This window comes from Squalius cephalus, assembly GCF_949319135.1.
Source record: "Squalius cephalus genome assembly, chromosome: 1".
Lineage (NCBI taxonomy): Eukaryota > Metazoa > Chordata > Actinopteri > Cypriniformes > Leuciscidae > Squalius > Squalius cephalus.
In genome coordinates, this window is record NC_137122.1 from 36,017,999 (window position 1) to 36,030,695 (window position 12,697).

General features: G+C 36.9%; 1 protein-coding gene across 1 annotated transcript in view; it reads left to right on the forward strand.

The window, feature by feature from the left end:
• The window catches only part of rab11fip4a (RAB11 family interacting protein 4 (class II) a), a 45,717-nt gene that overhangs the window by 8,337 nt on the left and 24,683 nt on the right, over nt 1-12,697 (forward strand). The window contains exons 2-3 of the mRNA XM_079883069.1: nt 534-621; nt 4,341-4,426. Coding sequence (XP_079739195.1) covers nt 534-621; nt 4,341-4,426 — 174 coding nt within the window. The remainder of the gene's footprint in view (nt 1-533; nt 622-4,340; nt 4,427-12,697) is intronic.

Below are 12,697 nucleotides of genomic sequence, written 5' to 3' on the forward strand. Positions count from 1 at the left end.
TGCTTTTCACATTTCACATTTGATAGCTTTAAACAGACTGTATGTTAACAATGGTCTGTGTGTCATCTTTAGGAAATGTTGGACAAGAACATTTGAGACTTAAACATAACTGAGAACTCTTAAGTCTTCTAAGTCACGAAAAAGCAACCGCTGAGCAATACAGTATTCACTGTTATCAGAAAAACATGGTTTATAAGATACAGCTACGCTTGGCCAAGGTGTTTGAAGGCAAATCGTCTATGAGTTGAGTAAGCGAGTCGTGTCACGTGTCAGCAGAATGTCAGGATCAGTCTATTTCTCTTGGACAGCTGTCCAACACAAAGACTTGCTGACAGTGGGAGACGACACATCCTGACAGCAGCTGCTCTACTGCATCATCTGTGGGAGGTGAAGCTGACCACTGATAATACACACAGTTTCCCATTTATCTTTAGGAAGGTACCATTCTGAACATGTCAGGTGATCGCCCTCCTCATTAAGGTGACTTTGTGCTTCCCATTCTTACGACTGTCCTCTTTTTTTCTTTTTTTCAGGTTAAGAAGTTTGCCAAGTACCTGGATCCCAATGCTCATGGCAGAATTAACTTCAAAGATTTCTGTCATGGAGTGTTTGCAATCAAAGGTAAGAGGACGGTTCTCCTCGGACTCCTCGAGCAGTATTTCATGCCCATATATACCATTGATGAATCTGTTCTCATTAGATCAAAGGGATTCTAAAAACATCAAATCATGAAATCATGAGCTACACTGCAAAAAGCATCTTTTTCCAGTAAAAATATCAAAACATCCTCAAAACTATATACTTGAGAAGAAAAACGATGTAAAATAATAATAATTTTTTTTTTTACCTTTACTGCAGGGTTCATGAGGAAATTGTTGGGGGTTCATTTGATGATGAAAAGTTAATAATGAATTAAATCATAAAATTGTAACATTAAAACAAATAAATTAAATATAAATAATAAATTAAATACATTTTAAAATACAAAACAATCAAAATACAATATAAAACACACAATCAAAATAACACACTAAAAATAATTAAATAATTAAATTTGTTTACCTGCATGTTATGGGACCATTAACCAACATCAGAGAAATCTGAACATGCAAATGTGTTGTTAAATTATTGAAATATTAACTTAAAATCTAAGGCAGTACTTTAAATTAATATTTTAGGTAAAAGGGGATCAGCAATCAAAAAAGTTTCGGAATCCCTGCTTCACCCCAATGAAAAAGGTTTAATAATTAAATAATGTAATAGAAATTAAATAATGTATGTAAATGTATCTTATTTTAAAGTTATTTTTATTGGAAAACAAGATTAAAATACTGATTATGAAAATTATTTGTATACATACTATAGCTTCCTTTCAGCCCTAAATGTTCATACTGTGGCATCAAATAAAGAGCACATCTCTTATGTTCTGTCACACACTGGTTTTAATTTCAGCACAAAGTGTGCCAAACGATGAATAAATGCAATTTTATCTCCAGACTAGTATTATCACTTCATTTTATTGAACAATTCATCTGAAGAATCCAAAGATCGATAAAGGTGCACCTCAGCTCTGTCTTTTTAGCATTCCCTTCTCTGTGTAGAATTGCAAGGAATAATGAATAGCTTGAGTGAGCACAATCTGATTAGAGATCTCTGCTTCAACGCTGAACACTCTTGATCTGCCTAATTGAAAATAACCACATTTGAACAGCAAATTTACGAGCATCTCTGGGTGTGCCTTTAATTAAGGTTTATCAGATTGAAATATTTTCCCATATAATGACAGCATAGTAATTCACTTGTTAGCGTGGGTTGTGCTTCTCAGTTAAAAGAAGGGGGGACTTTATTCCTGATTATAGTGTCAAGCATCACTATGGGATATTTTTTAGGGTTTCACAGACACCGTCTGTTACTGTGTAATCATGGTTCAGCAGTCTAATTTCACATTATTTATAGCTGTTTTAGGACACTTATTGTCTTGTCTAGATGGGAGCACTCGCTTTTCCCTATTTCACTGTCATTAAGAGCACAGTAAACAGGGTTACATTTGTCAGGCAGAGACACTCGCGCTGCTTGGCAGACCTTTGAAGCCCAGATCTGCCAGCTGAATGGGCAGGCCACAGGCAGGCACGGGGATCCGGGTACAACGTCTCTCTGTCAGCGCTCTGTGGAAGTGACTGAAGAGGTAGAAGTAAGCAGGCCAAATGGGCTCCAGGCCGAAAGACTTTGTCCCAGAGTGTTTAATGAGCCCCAGTGGTCTTCCCACTCACTCTTTCCTTAATGAATCCCCTAATCCCTGATCCCCAGCACGCACACCAAGTCTACAAAGCTAAAGCCTATGTTGCCTATCCTTTTGAGGTCCCATAGGATGCTCTGCTGTTGTGTATGGTGTATTATTGTACCACTGCTTTACTATTGGTCTGCCTTTGGTATCTGCTAAAACTGACTTTTTGTGTACAGCTTTATATATTTATGTATTGCCCACAATATGTTCCCATTTGGGACATTCCCGGAGCCAAGTCGAGCTGTGGCCCACTTGAGATGTTGCACAGAGCTCCAAACCTTCACTGCACTTCATGTTATGTGACTATAAATGGAGTCAAGGCCTTGGCTGCCCTACGCTGTGGCTCTCAGTACGTTATTTATTCATGGCATTTTACTTAGCCTGTTGTATTTCTGCAGATGGGCTTGTCTGTGTGTGTGTGTGTGAGCAACAATATAGCCTTATATTTAAGAGAACAATTCCCCTTTCCAACATAATATCTAATGTTGAACTTTCAGTTTTTATCAAAATGAGGATCTTGACATTTTTCTTGTAAGTGGAGCAAAGGAGGCCTAAATTTTACAGTGTGTATAGTTCAATAATTCAAGCATGGGTTGAGAGAAGATGTCGTCAAATAGGGATCTGAAATTTAAAGTAGCAGAAGCTGAATTATACGTACTGCACAATGGCCGCAGTGTCTGGTAAATCAGAAAGCCACATTTCTTGTACATCTGAGATTCTCTAATGAAAAATATAATAGATATAAGCAAATCCTTCTAAACTAATGTAGTTGTTGTGGTGATGCAAACTTAATCAATAGCCTAATTTTGTACTTTCATAAAGCACATTCGAAATTTGAATTAAAGTGATAGTCCAATCAAAAATTATTTACTCACCCTCATGTCATTCCAAAAGAAGATATTTTGAAGAATTTTGGTAACCAAACAGTTTTTAATCCCATTCGCTTCCATTGTATGGACAAAAATTACAATGTAAGTGAATGGGAACCAAAACTGTTTTGTTACCAACATTCTTCAAAATATCTTCTTTTTTCGTGTTCTGCAGAAAATAAGAAATGCATACAGGATTGGAACGACATGGCGGTGAGTAATTGATGACAGAATTTTCATTTTTGGGTGAACTATCCCTTTAAATGAGGTGGAATTTACAGGAATGTATAGCATATCAGTGCAGAAAAAGATTCGGGATTTGTGCCACAAATTTATACAACTTTTTTACACAGTGCTCTGGAGTACTCTATTCTGATAGCATTCAGCAGTCAGATATTTCCTAATTTTCGTTGTCAACTATGGCACTTTTGCACTGTTGCCACGGGTTGTTTTTTTCTAGCCCGCAGGTTAAAGCCCCCCCCCCCCCCCCCAAACCACGATTGCTACAGGGTTTTGGGCTACTTTCATGTTTCTCGTATGACACAACTGGTTCCATCTTTTGTTTCACTTATCGATTGTTTTTGAAAATGAAATTGATTCATTGTTGTAGTGTTCGTCTTGTTGATAGGTCTATTGACTATTTTTTCTAATATACATGTCATTTTTTATTTATTTGCTGAGTAGCCATGGATTAAGTGATGTTTAGGTTGCGTTTGAAAGCTTAAAAAATGCTGCCTTCGGAGGACGCATTCCAAGGTGGGAAGACATCAACGCACGTCCAAAACCAATGTTAGCTTCACTTCCTGTCTCCTGAGATACCTTCATCTGATGGATTTTTGAAGGCTGCGTATATGTATCTTTCACTGCCTTTGATATCCCACAATTCCGTGCACTCCATTCTGTGGCAGTTATGTTAAAAAATAAAGATGGCATCTGAAAGGTGCGGTTGGTGGTGCAGTTTATGCGTAAATGTATGTTTTCCACTTTTGATGTCATTTCTCGTGAGAAATTAGTATTGTAGTAATTAAATATTCATTTAGTAATATTCAGCAACAAGTCAGCTGCCTAAGCTTTTGAACACAGCCGTAAACTGCACCCAAACCGACTGACTGCACATTATCTCTTACTTATTTGGGCTTAATGAGACGTGTTTTCACAGGACTAATGTTTCTTTCTATGTGATTCAGGCTGTGAAGAGATTCTGAAAACTGCACTTGGGACCCCCAACATCGGAGCACAGCCATACCAGACGGACAATGGCTACTACTATCAGGTGGGCAGATTTCTATGTTTGGCTACTTGAAGGTTTTTCCCCTTTCCCACATGACATGCCCAATTAGACTGTTGGCCCCCCAAAAAACAAGACACTGGGTCTGATCAGCTGAAAACACTGCATGTTTGTCATTGTGCACATGCACCTAATTGCACCGCATTGGATTAGTGGCTATTGACAGAATCAATAGAGTCACCTAACTACTGAAAGTCTAAAAGTTGTGTATAGAGGTTTTATTGTTTAAAGGTTTCTCTGTGTAATGTGTTAAGATTTTTCTCTAGTGGAAGAAAGGGATTTTGTCTCTGACTGACTTGTATTTTGAGTTTTCCCTATTTGTGAAACAGGCAAAAAAAAATTGTTGCATAGGTTTTGGTTCACTTTACTGGGAGGCAAGCACTCCTGCTTGTTCTTATGGTGTTCATTGCACCATATTGAGGCAGGCAACCCAACAGCAAGCCAGAAACTGTAAGCACTTCTGTTGGCAATGTGTCTAGACGCATTAGGACACTTAATGGAGAGATGCATTGTTCTCTGATATAACAAGGAATGACCTTCCTTTCGTCTGCCTTACTAGCAATTCAGTGCTTGGGTTGTATGAACTTGATGGATTAGAGTAAGTAGAGCCAAAACACCGCCTCCCCCAGCATGTCAGCTCTCAGTCACACACACACACAGCAATCCATACTGCCACTGTTTCACAGGCTTCTGCTTGAGTTACCGTTTAAGCCTTGTAAAACATAACCTGACTCGGGACGTTTTAATGGCTCCTGTCAGCATGCTGTATATGACTCAATGGAGCTGTCAGTCAAACAGCTCGAGTGGAGGGGATTCCTGACATCCATCGACACATACTGTATACAAAGACATTTATATGTATTTTTATGCAAATAATTAGGCTACACACTTTGTTTTTCTTAAAGGTCTTCAAAATTCACTTTTAGCAGATATTTGTATGTAAGATGTAGGCTAGTCTTACTCTTTTGTCTTGCAAAAAATGGAGCATAAATATTAAAGGTATAATGGAGGATTTTTTACTTCCGGGTGGATCACCTATACTATTGGTCCTCCTAATTGTCAATCATTCTGGTGAATCAATCAAACTTATTCAAAAAGTGGAGAGGGCGGGTCTTATCTAAAATTCGGAAAGATCCTCCACTATACCTTTAATTAAACACCTTAATAGGGCATATACACACTTTATTGGCCAGCCTCATCCCCCTGAATTATAAATATCAAAAATAATTTAATGCTGGGAAGCAGACAGAAATGCAAATCTGTTTCTGTACACTGCAACTGTACCATTTGGACACATCAAAGTCCTCCCATTGTTGACCACAGGTCTCTTTATAAGTGAAGGTGATAGTGTGAAATCCTTCATAATCAAAGTATCTATATTGTTTTCATTCATGTTAAAAGCTGTTAGGTGTATTTTCTCGGACTTTGATAAAAAGCTTAATGAACAAGCCCATTCATACATCCAGATATATATGGGTTTTTAAATAAACAGTGCCTGTTTTCAGTTATACAGCTATTTGATATTTAGCAGAATGGAGGGTTATTTGCAATTTACACTTTTTTTTTAAATTATACATTTGTTCAGAGTAAATGTTTTCCATAAGTAAAAATTTGGCAAATTCTATTGTTGAAAACCTAAAGTTTTCACTCTTATTACTCAGTTTATAGATTTTAAAGATATAGATCTTTACAGTCAATATCAGTCAATACAGTTAGTACTACAACATCACATAGTAAGCATAAGAGCTGTTTCTAATATTAGAATGGAGCAGGTGACTGCAACAGTGTTGGCATCATCACTAGGTGGCAGTGTTTGGAAAGATATGAGATGCATGTAACTCAAAACAACGATTGAAACCGCATTCATAACAAATACAGCAACACTTTGGAGATAATATTATACATGCATGTGAATCGCAAGGATTAGTGTTTTTCATTTAGGAAAAAATGGCATTATGCAGATTTTATACATGCGCCATACTGGTCTATCCATTTGTATCATCCATCACCAGTTATAATCTAAAATAGCTTATTCATTATTGCAGTAATGCATGGATAATTTTGAGTGTTTTATCAGTCAGACAATGCACTTCGGAGTGAAGCTGGATCATAGTGTCCCTGTGGATATTAAACACTGCAGCAGCAGCAGTGAACAGACCTCCTTCACAGTCTGAAAAAGACACATTCACTCACACTAGGAATGTAATGATGAGCTTCGTAACCATATTGTCATTCATTTTAAGACACTAATAATTACATAGTAATTACACAGTAATACCCGAAAGAAACTGTTGAGAAATATGAAGAGAAAAGGAGAGAAATATGAATCATTCTAGAAGACTGGCTAATTATGTAGCTAAAACATTGCCTGTTTGAGACGTTCACAGTCTGAGCAGCATGTTTTAGTACATTTGTAATTTTAGTATCATTCATTCCTGCTCATTTGCTCTCTGGAAAATCCAGCTGCTGCAAAAGCTAACTATCATTTTTCCAACAGTTACAGGAAATGTTTTCTATATTGTTGATATAGAGGGTGGCGCAGGTTTTAGGAATATTTCCATGATACCTCCTGCACTACAGCTTTTTTCTTTATTTTATTTTTTAATTGTGTAATGGCTATCGTGTGAGGATGTGCAAATGAAGTCTGTGTCATCTACTGCATTGCTCTTTGCTTTTTCTGTGCTCTGCTGCAAACGGTTCTATTAGCACTTCAAATGAACACTGGACTGAAGCTTTGCATTGATCTTCTGCAGAGCACCTTTATCTCTCTCTCTCTCTCTCTCTCTCTCTCTCTCTCTCTCTCTCTCTCTCTCTCTCTCTCATCTCTCTCTCTCTCTCTCTCTCTCATCTCTCTCTCTCTCTCCTCTCTCTCTCTTCTCTCTCTCTCTCTCTCTTTCCAAAACAAAAAAACATTGAAATGTTAATTTTCTTTGATGAATAAACTGACACCATAAGATAGAATATCAGTGAATGGCATGATTACTTCCATGTCATGAACATATTTTCTAATTGGACCAGCATGCACCTCTCACTAATTTTGTGCCATTTCTGTGTCAGACATGTTCTCACTGTCATCTGTCAGGTAGCACAGTTTTCCGATCATAGTAGTGTAGTGTCGTGGTGGCTGTCACAAAGCAACACTGTCATAGTAACACATTGCTTTTTAACATACTATTAACAATACTATTCACTGTGTTTGGTGAAGTCTTCAAAGTGTGTGTGTATGGATAATTATATGTGTTCCCGCCAGGACACACACAGCATGATTTAGAGATTAAGGTTACAGACAGCTGATCAGATTGACCAAGCATGTTATGTCTCGTCTATAGGACCTGCTTGAGAACAGTTAATGGCTTACTTGATCTGTTAATGCTACTTATGTTAATACTATATCCTTCACTGACACACAAATGTTCTCCACTGACATTTTCTTTTCTCTTTGATAACTAAGTACACTAAAGTTTTTGATAAGACTATTAGTGGAAAATGTTTGTCTGGGGTGAAAATAACATAAAAAAAAATAACCCACAGTTGTAATTTGTTTAAAAATGCAGGAATTAATTTCCACACAGTAGATATTGAAATGATGTGTGTTGATTTAACACTTTGTGTAGATGATCTTAGTTTAAAAAATATAATTTTCATATTTTAACATTGAAAATCTGGCTCTGGGCATTTAAATAATAATTAAAAAAGGTTAAAGTTACTAAGGCACTTTTAATGTGACCTTCATGTAACAAAATGACAAAAAAGATGCTATGTCTTAGTTTTAATAAAATCACACTCAGAGACAAAACAATTCCTTTTGACAACATTCAAACGCGAAGCTCATATTTTAGTTGTGTGTGTGGAGCTGTGATTTGTCTGGGTTCATCGGTGTGTGTGTGTGTATGTGTGTGTATGTGTATGTATTGTGCTCGGTACAGATCAATTGTGATTGGAGTTTGAACTCAGAGATGTTTCTTCTGAGTGACTGCTGCTGAATGATAGTTGAATCAGAGCACTAATGAGCCTGTCACATTGATTACACTGATGGATAACCACAGAGAGAGAGAGAGAGAGAGAGAGAGAGAGAGAGAGAGAGAGAGAGAGAGAGAGAGAGGCTAGAAGAGCATGTGTTGAGGTGCTTGTCCCTTTTGTGCTCCTTTTTTCTAGAGATATTATTAATATTATATTATTAAACTCTTTTGTTGTTGACTTCTAAGGAATACAATGTGCAATTTTTACTTTCTATTCTCACAGCCTAGTAGTCTCACCAAACCTAGTGTACACCAGAGATGGTAAATAATGGATAATATACAGTAGGTACTGAAGATTGCGTGATGGGCTTTCAATTTGGACTTAGCATTTGGTGCTAAAACATGTTAACAACATGTTGAAACATGCTAGGATCATGTTAACTTTGCAATAATACATGCTAGCAACATGATAAAACATGCTAGGATCATGCTAGCAATGTTTTAAAGCATGCTAGAAAAATGTTAAAACATGCAGCATGCTAAAACATGTTAGAAAAATGCTAAAACATGTTAGGATCATGCTAGAAAATGTAAAATAATGTTAAAACATATTAGCAACGTTACATAATGCTAGAAAAAATGCTGAAACATTCTAGACACATGTTAGAAAATGTTAAATCATGCTAGCAACTAAATAAAATGTTAACAATGAGCTAAAACATGCTAGTGTAGTACACTAGCAACATGATAAAACTTGCTAGCAACATTATAAAACATGTTAAAAAGCATAAAAAACTTTAAAACTTTCAGAAAAGGCTTTGCCAAGCCAACATAAAAGTTTTGTACCGATGAAATTTACTTTCTACTTTAAAATGTAATTTATTCCTGTGATGCAAAGCTGAATTTTCAGCATCATTACTCCAGTCCTCAGTGTCACATGATCCTTCAGAAATCATTCTAATATGCTGATTTGCTGCTTAAGAAACATTTCTGATTATTATCAATGTCGATAACATAACATTTTTGTGCAAACCTCAGTTTAGAGTAATCTGTTATCAGAGGTGACTGTGTCAAAGTGTTTCAAGCAAAAAGATCATCATGTGCATCTGATCTGATATAACTGGGGGAGTGCAATTTTATGAGATGCATTATGTGAATGCTTGGCTAAAGAGATGTGTTTTTAATCTATATTTAAACTATGAGAGTGTGTCTGAGCCTGGAACATTATCAGGAAGGCTATTTCAGAGTTTTCCTGAGAATGTCTGGGGCTCTGACTGTTTAAATCTAGATTTAAGACACATCTTGTCACTGCATACTGTACATTTCTTTTCAGGAATCTTTGAAGAATAGAAAACTCAAAAGAACAGCATTTATTTGATATAGAAATCTATTATAAATGTCTTTACCATCACTTTTGATCAATTTAATGCATCCTTGTTTGGCCCCATATATATGACATGTGTCTATAGACACAAATAGACACTTTTAAAATTGACTAACTTGCCAAATATACACAACTTGCAAACACATGTTGTTTACTTTTGTGAATGTGTCTAACTGACTGTGTTATATCTTTGTAGTATCAGCTGTCTATCAGCAGCATCTAAATCTGCGCAGACATCCTCATAAGGTCCAGTATCTGTATCTGCTCAGAGCAGAATGAATGCATAAAAAGCATATTTTTGCTTAAGCAGGTGAGATTCAAGCTGTTGGTATTTTAAGCACAGACGCGTGTTGAAATGAGATGCACCGCGACAGTGTATGATGAAGATGTTTCAGTGTGAGTAAAAAGCCCTCGGCTTTCATGCACCACATCTCTCCCTTCATCAGGAGCACTGCTGCAACACTGCTCCATGTGACATTGAATTTCACAGGCCAGTGCCTGCTTCCTGTGAGCCTAAAGGAGGCTTAATTTCTTTCTTCTGTAGAACACAAAAGAAAATATTTTTGAAACATTTTTGTTTTTTGTCCATACAATGAAAGTCAATGAGGTCCAATTTTGTTTGGAACCCAATGTTCTTCAAAGTGTGTGTGTGTGTGTGTGTGAGAGAGAGAGAGAGAGAGAGAGAGAGAGAGAGAGAGAGAGAGAGAGAGAGAGAGAGAGAGAGAGAGAGAGAGAGAGAGAGAGAGAGAGAGAGAGAGAGAGAGAGAGAGAGAGAGAGAGAGAGAGAGAGAGAGAGAGGAAAAACGTATAGGATTGTAGTGACAATGTAATTTTGATGAGAAAGAAAATATGAAAGACGGATGATGTGTTCTGTCAATACTGACTGTGCAGAGAGAGAGAGAGAGAGAGAGAGAGAGAGAGAGAGAGAGAGAGAGAGAGAGAGAGAGAGAGAGAGATTGAATGTCATGTGTATGCCAAATAAAAGGACATCAAAAGTTATTTGAAAAACTCACTACGCAGTAATGAGTTCAATCACTGCCATCAAGCTTTCAACATCCTCTCCTCTCTCTGTCTGGGTTGATGTGAGCAGCCAGGTTCTTCTGAGTGCATGCGCTGCCACAATGACATCACATGTTAAGTACGAGCTTTCTCTTCAAGTAGCCAACTGTCACGCACAGCATGAGCTCGAGGTTGCCTTTTATCACTACCATTAGATAAAATGTCAGCATGTTGGTTGGAGCCATTTGCACAGCATGAATATGACCTCTTTTGCACTATAGCTTTTATTTTTAAATTTTAATTTTTCATTTTAATCTTTTATTAAATTTACTTTTAATTTAAAAGTTTACGTTGCAAAACTAATTTTGTACCTAAACTTATTTATTTCAGTAAGTTGCTAGGCAGTTTCTATTTCAGTTTTTAAAGTTTTCCTCTAATATTTAGATTTTTATTTTATATCAGCTTTATTCCAATGGCCAAACAGGATTTTAAAAGTTTTATTTTTAGTTAACAATAACAACATTATAATTAAACATTGAAATGTTTGAAGATTACTATGACTGAATAATAGACTTAATATTATGAAAAAACTATTAACATCCCCGCTGGAAAAAGACACTTAACACAGCCTAAGCTGGTTTAAACTGGTTTTAGCTGGTTTAAGATTGTCTCCCCGCCCCGTCAAGTTGTTTAGCAGAGTGACCAAGTGCCCAAACCCCCTTTAAAACCAGCTTGACTAGGCTGGGGAGCCAGCTAAGACCAGCAAATCAGCTCAGGCAGATTTATTTATTTATTAATCATTATTTTTCCAACAGACATAACAAGAAAACAAATTGTGGTCTACACAAACTGTTTATTTTCAATGTAAATGAACTCATAATTAATGTAGTCTTGGTTGCATTTTCTTATAGGCTACTTTGTGTAGTTTCTTTGCATGATTATATGGTTAGTTGTATTTCACTCTTTGGATCTAGCTTTTCTTTTTGCTGTCCGTGAGCCTATCAGAACAGACCTGTGACCCAGTTATACCTTGCAATCCACCGATTGAGACCCCTGGTTTTGGATTATAGAGGAATACAGTCATTTGTATGCACACTGTGCCCAAACTGCCAAGCCTGTGTTCACTGTGTTCCCTCCTGCTCTTCTGTCTGCTTCTTACTCTTGCTCACTCGCTTTGTCTTCTTTTCATTTTACAATCCACTCTGTGTTACACTAGTAGCTACTTGAATATTTGAGGTTTCGGTTGAGCGTCTTCATTTTTAGGACTGTTGATATTTATATGTATCAACTGATGAAAATTTGCTGTTGACCAGTATGTGTATGTTGTCTGATTCCTTGTGCTTTTTTTGGGCTCATTGGGTCTGTTTGTGGCCTCCCTCTCTTATACTCTTTCCCACTTTTCTCCTCGTCTTTCTTCACATTCCAGCAGTCCTCCTAATCTACCAGCTGTCAGTCACAATAAAGATGGGAAAGAGAAAAGAGAAAGTTAGAAGAGATAAAAGCTGTGCTCATATGCACACAAAGGCTTCTGTTTAAATTAAAGCCTGAAGCAATCATTCACACATATTAGAGAGCAGTTGCAGTTAACAGCCTAAACGTTTTCTGTCTTATATAAATCTTAGGTCTTACTAATCACTGATATACTCCTTATTTATTACCTCTCTTCATTATTATGACTGTTGCTTGCAAGCTTCACTATTGTTATTAGATTGAACAAACCCTTAGTGCCAAGTATTAAAGTTCTGTAGAGTAAGCAACCGCATAGCAACCAGTTAGACCCCTAGCAACCACCTAGAACATCCTAGCAACCAGATAGCAGACGTCTAAAACACCTAGAACACCTTAGCAACTGCATAGTAATGCCCTGGAAATCACCCAGAAATATAGAAACCAGATAGCATTTGTCAAAAAACA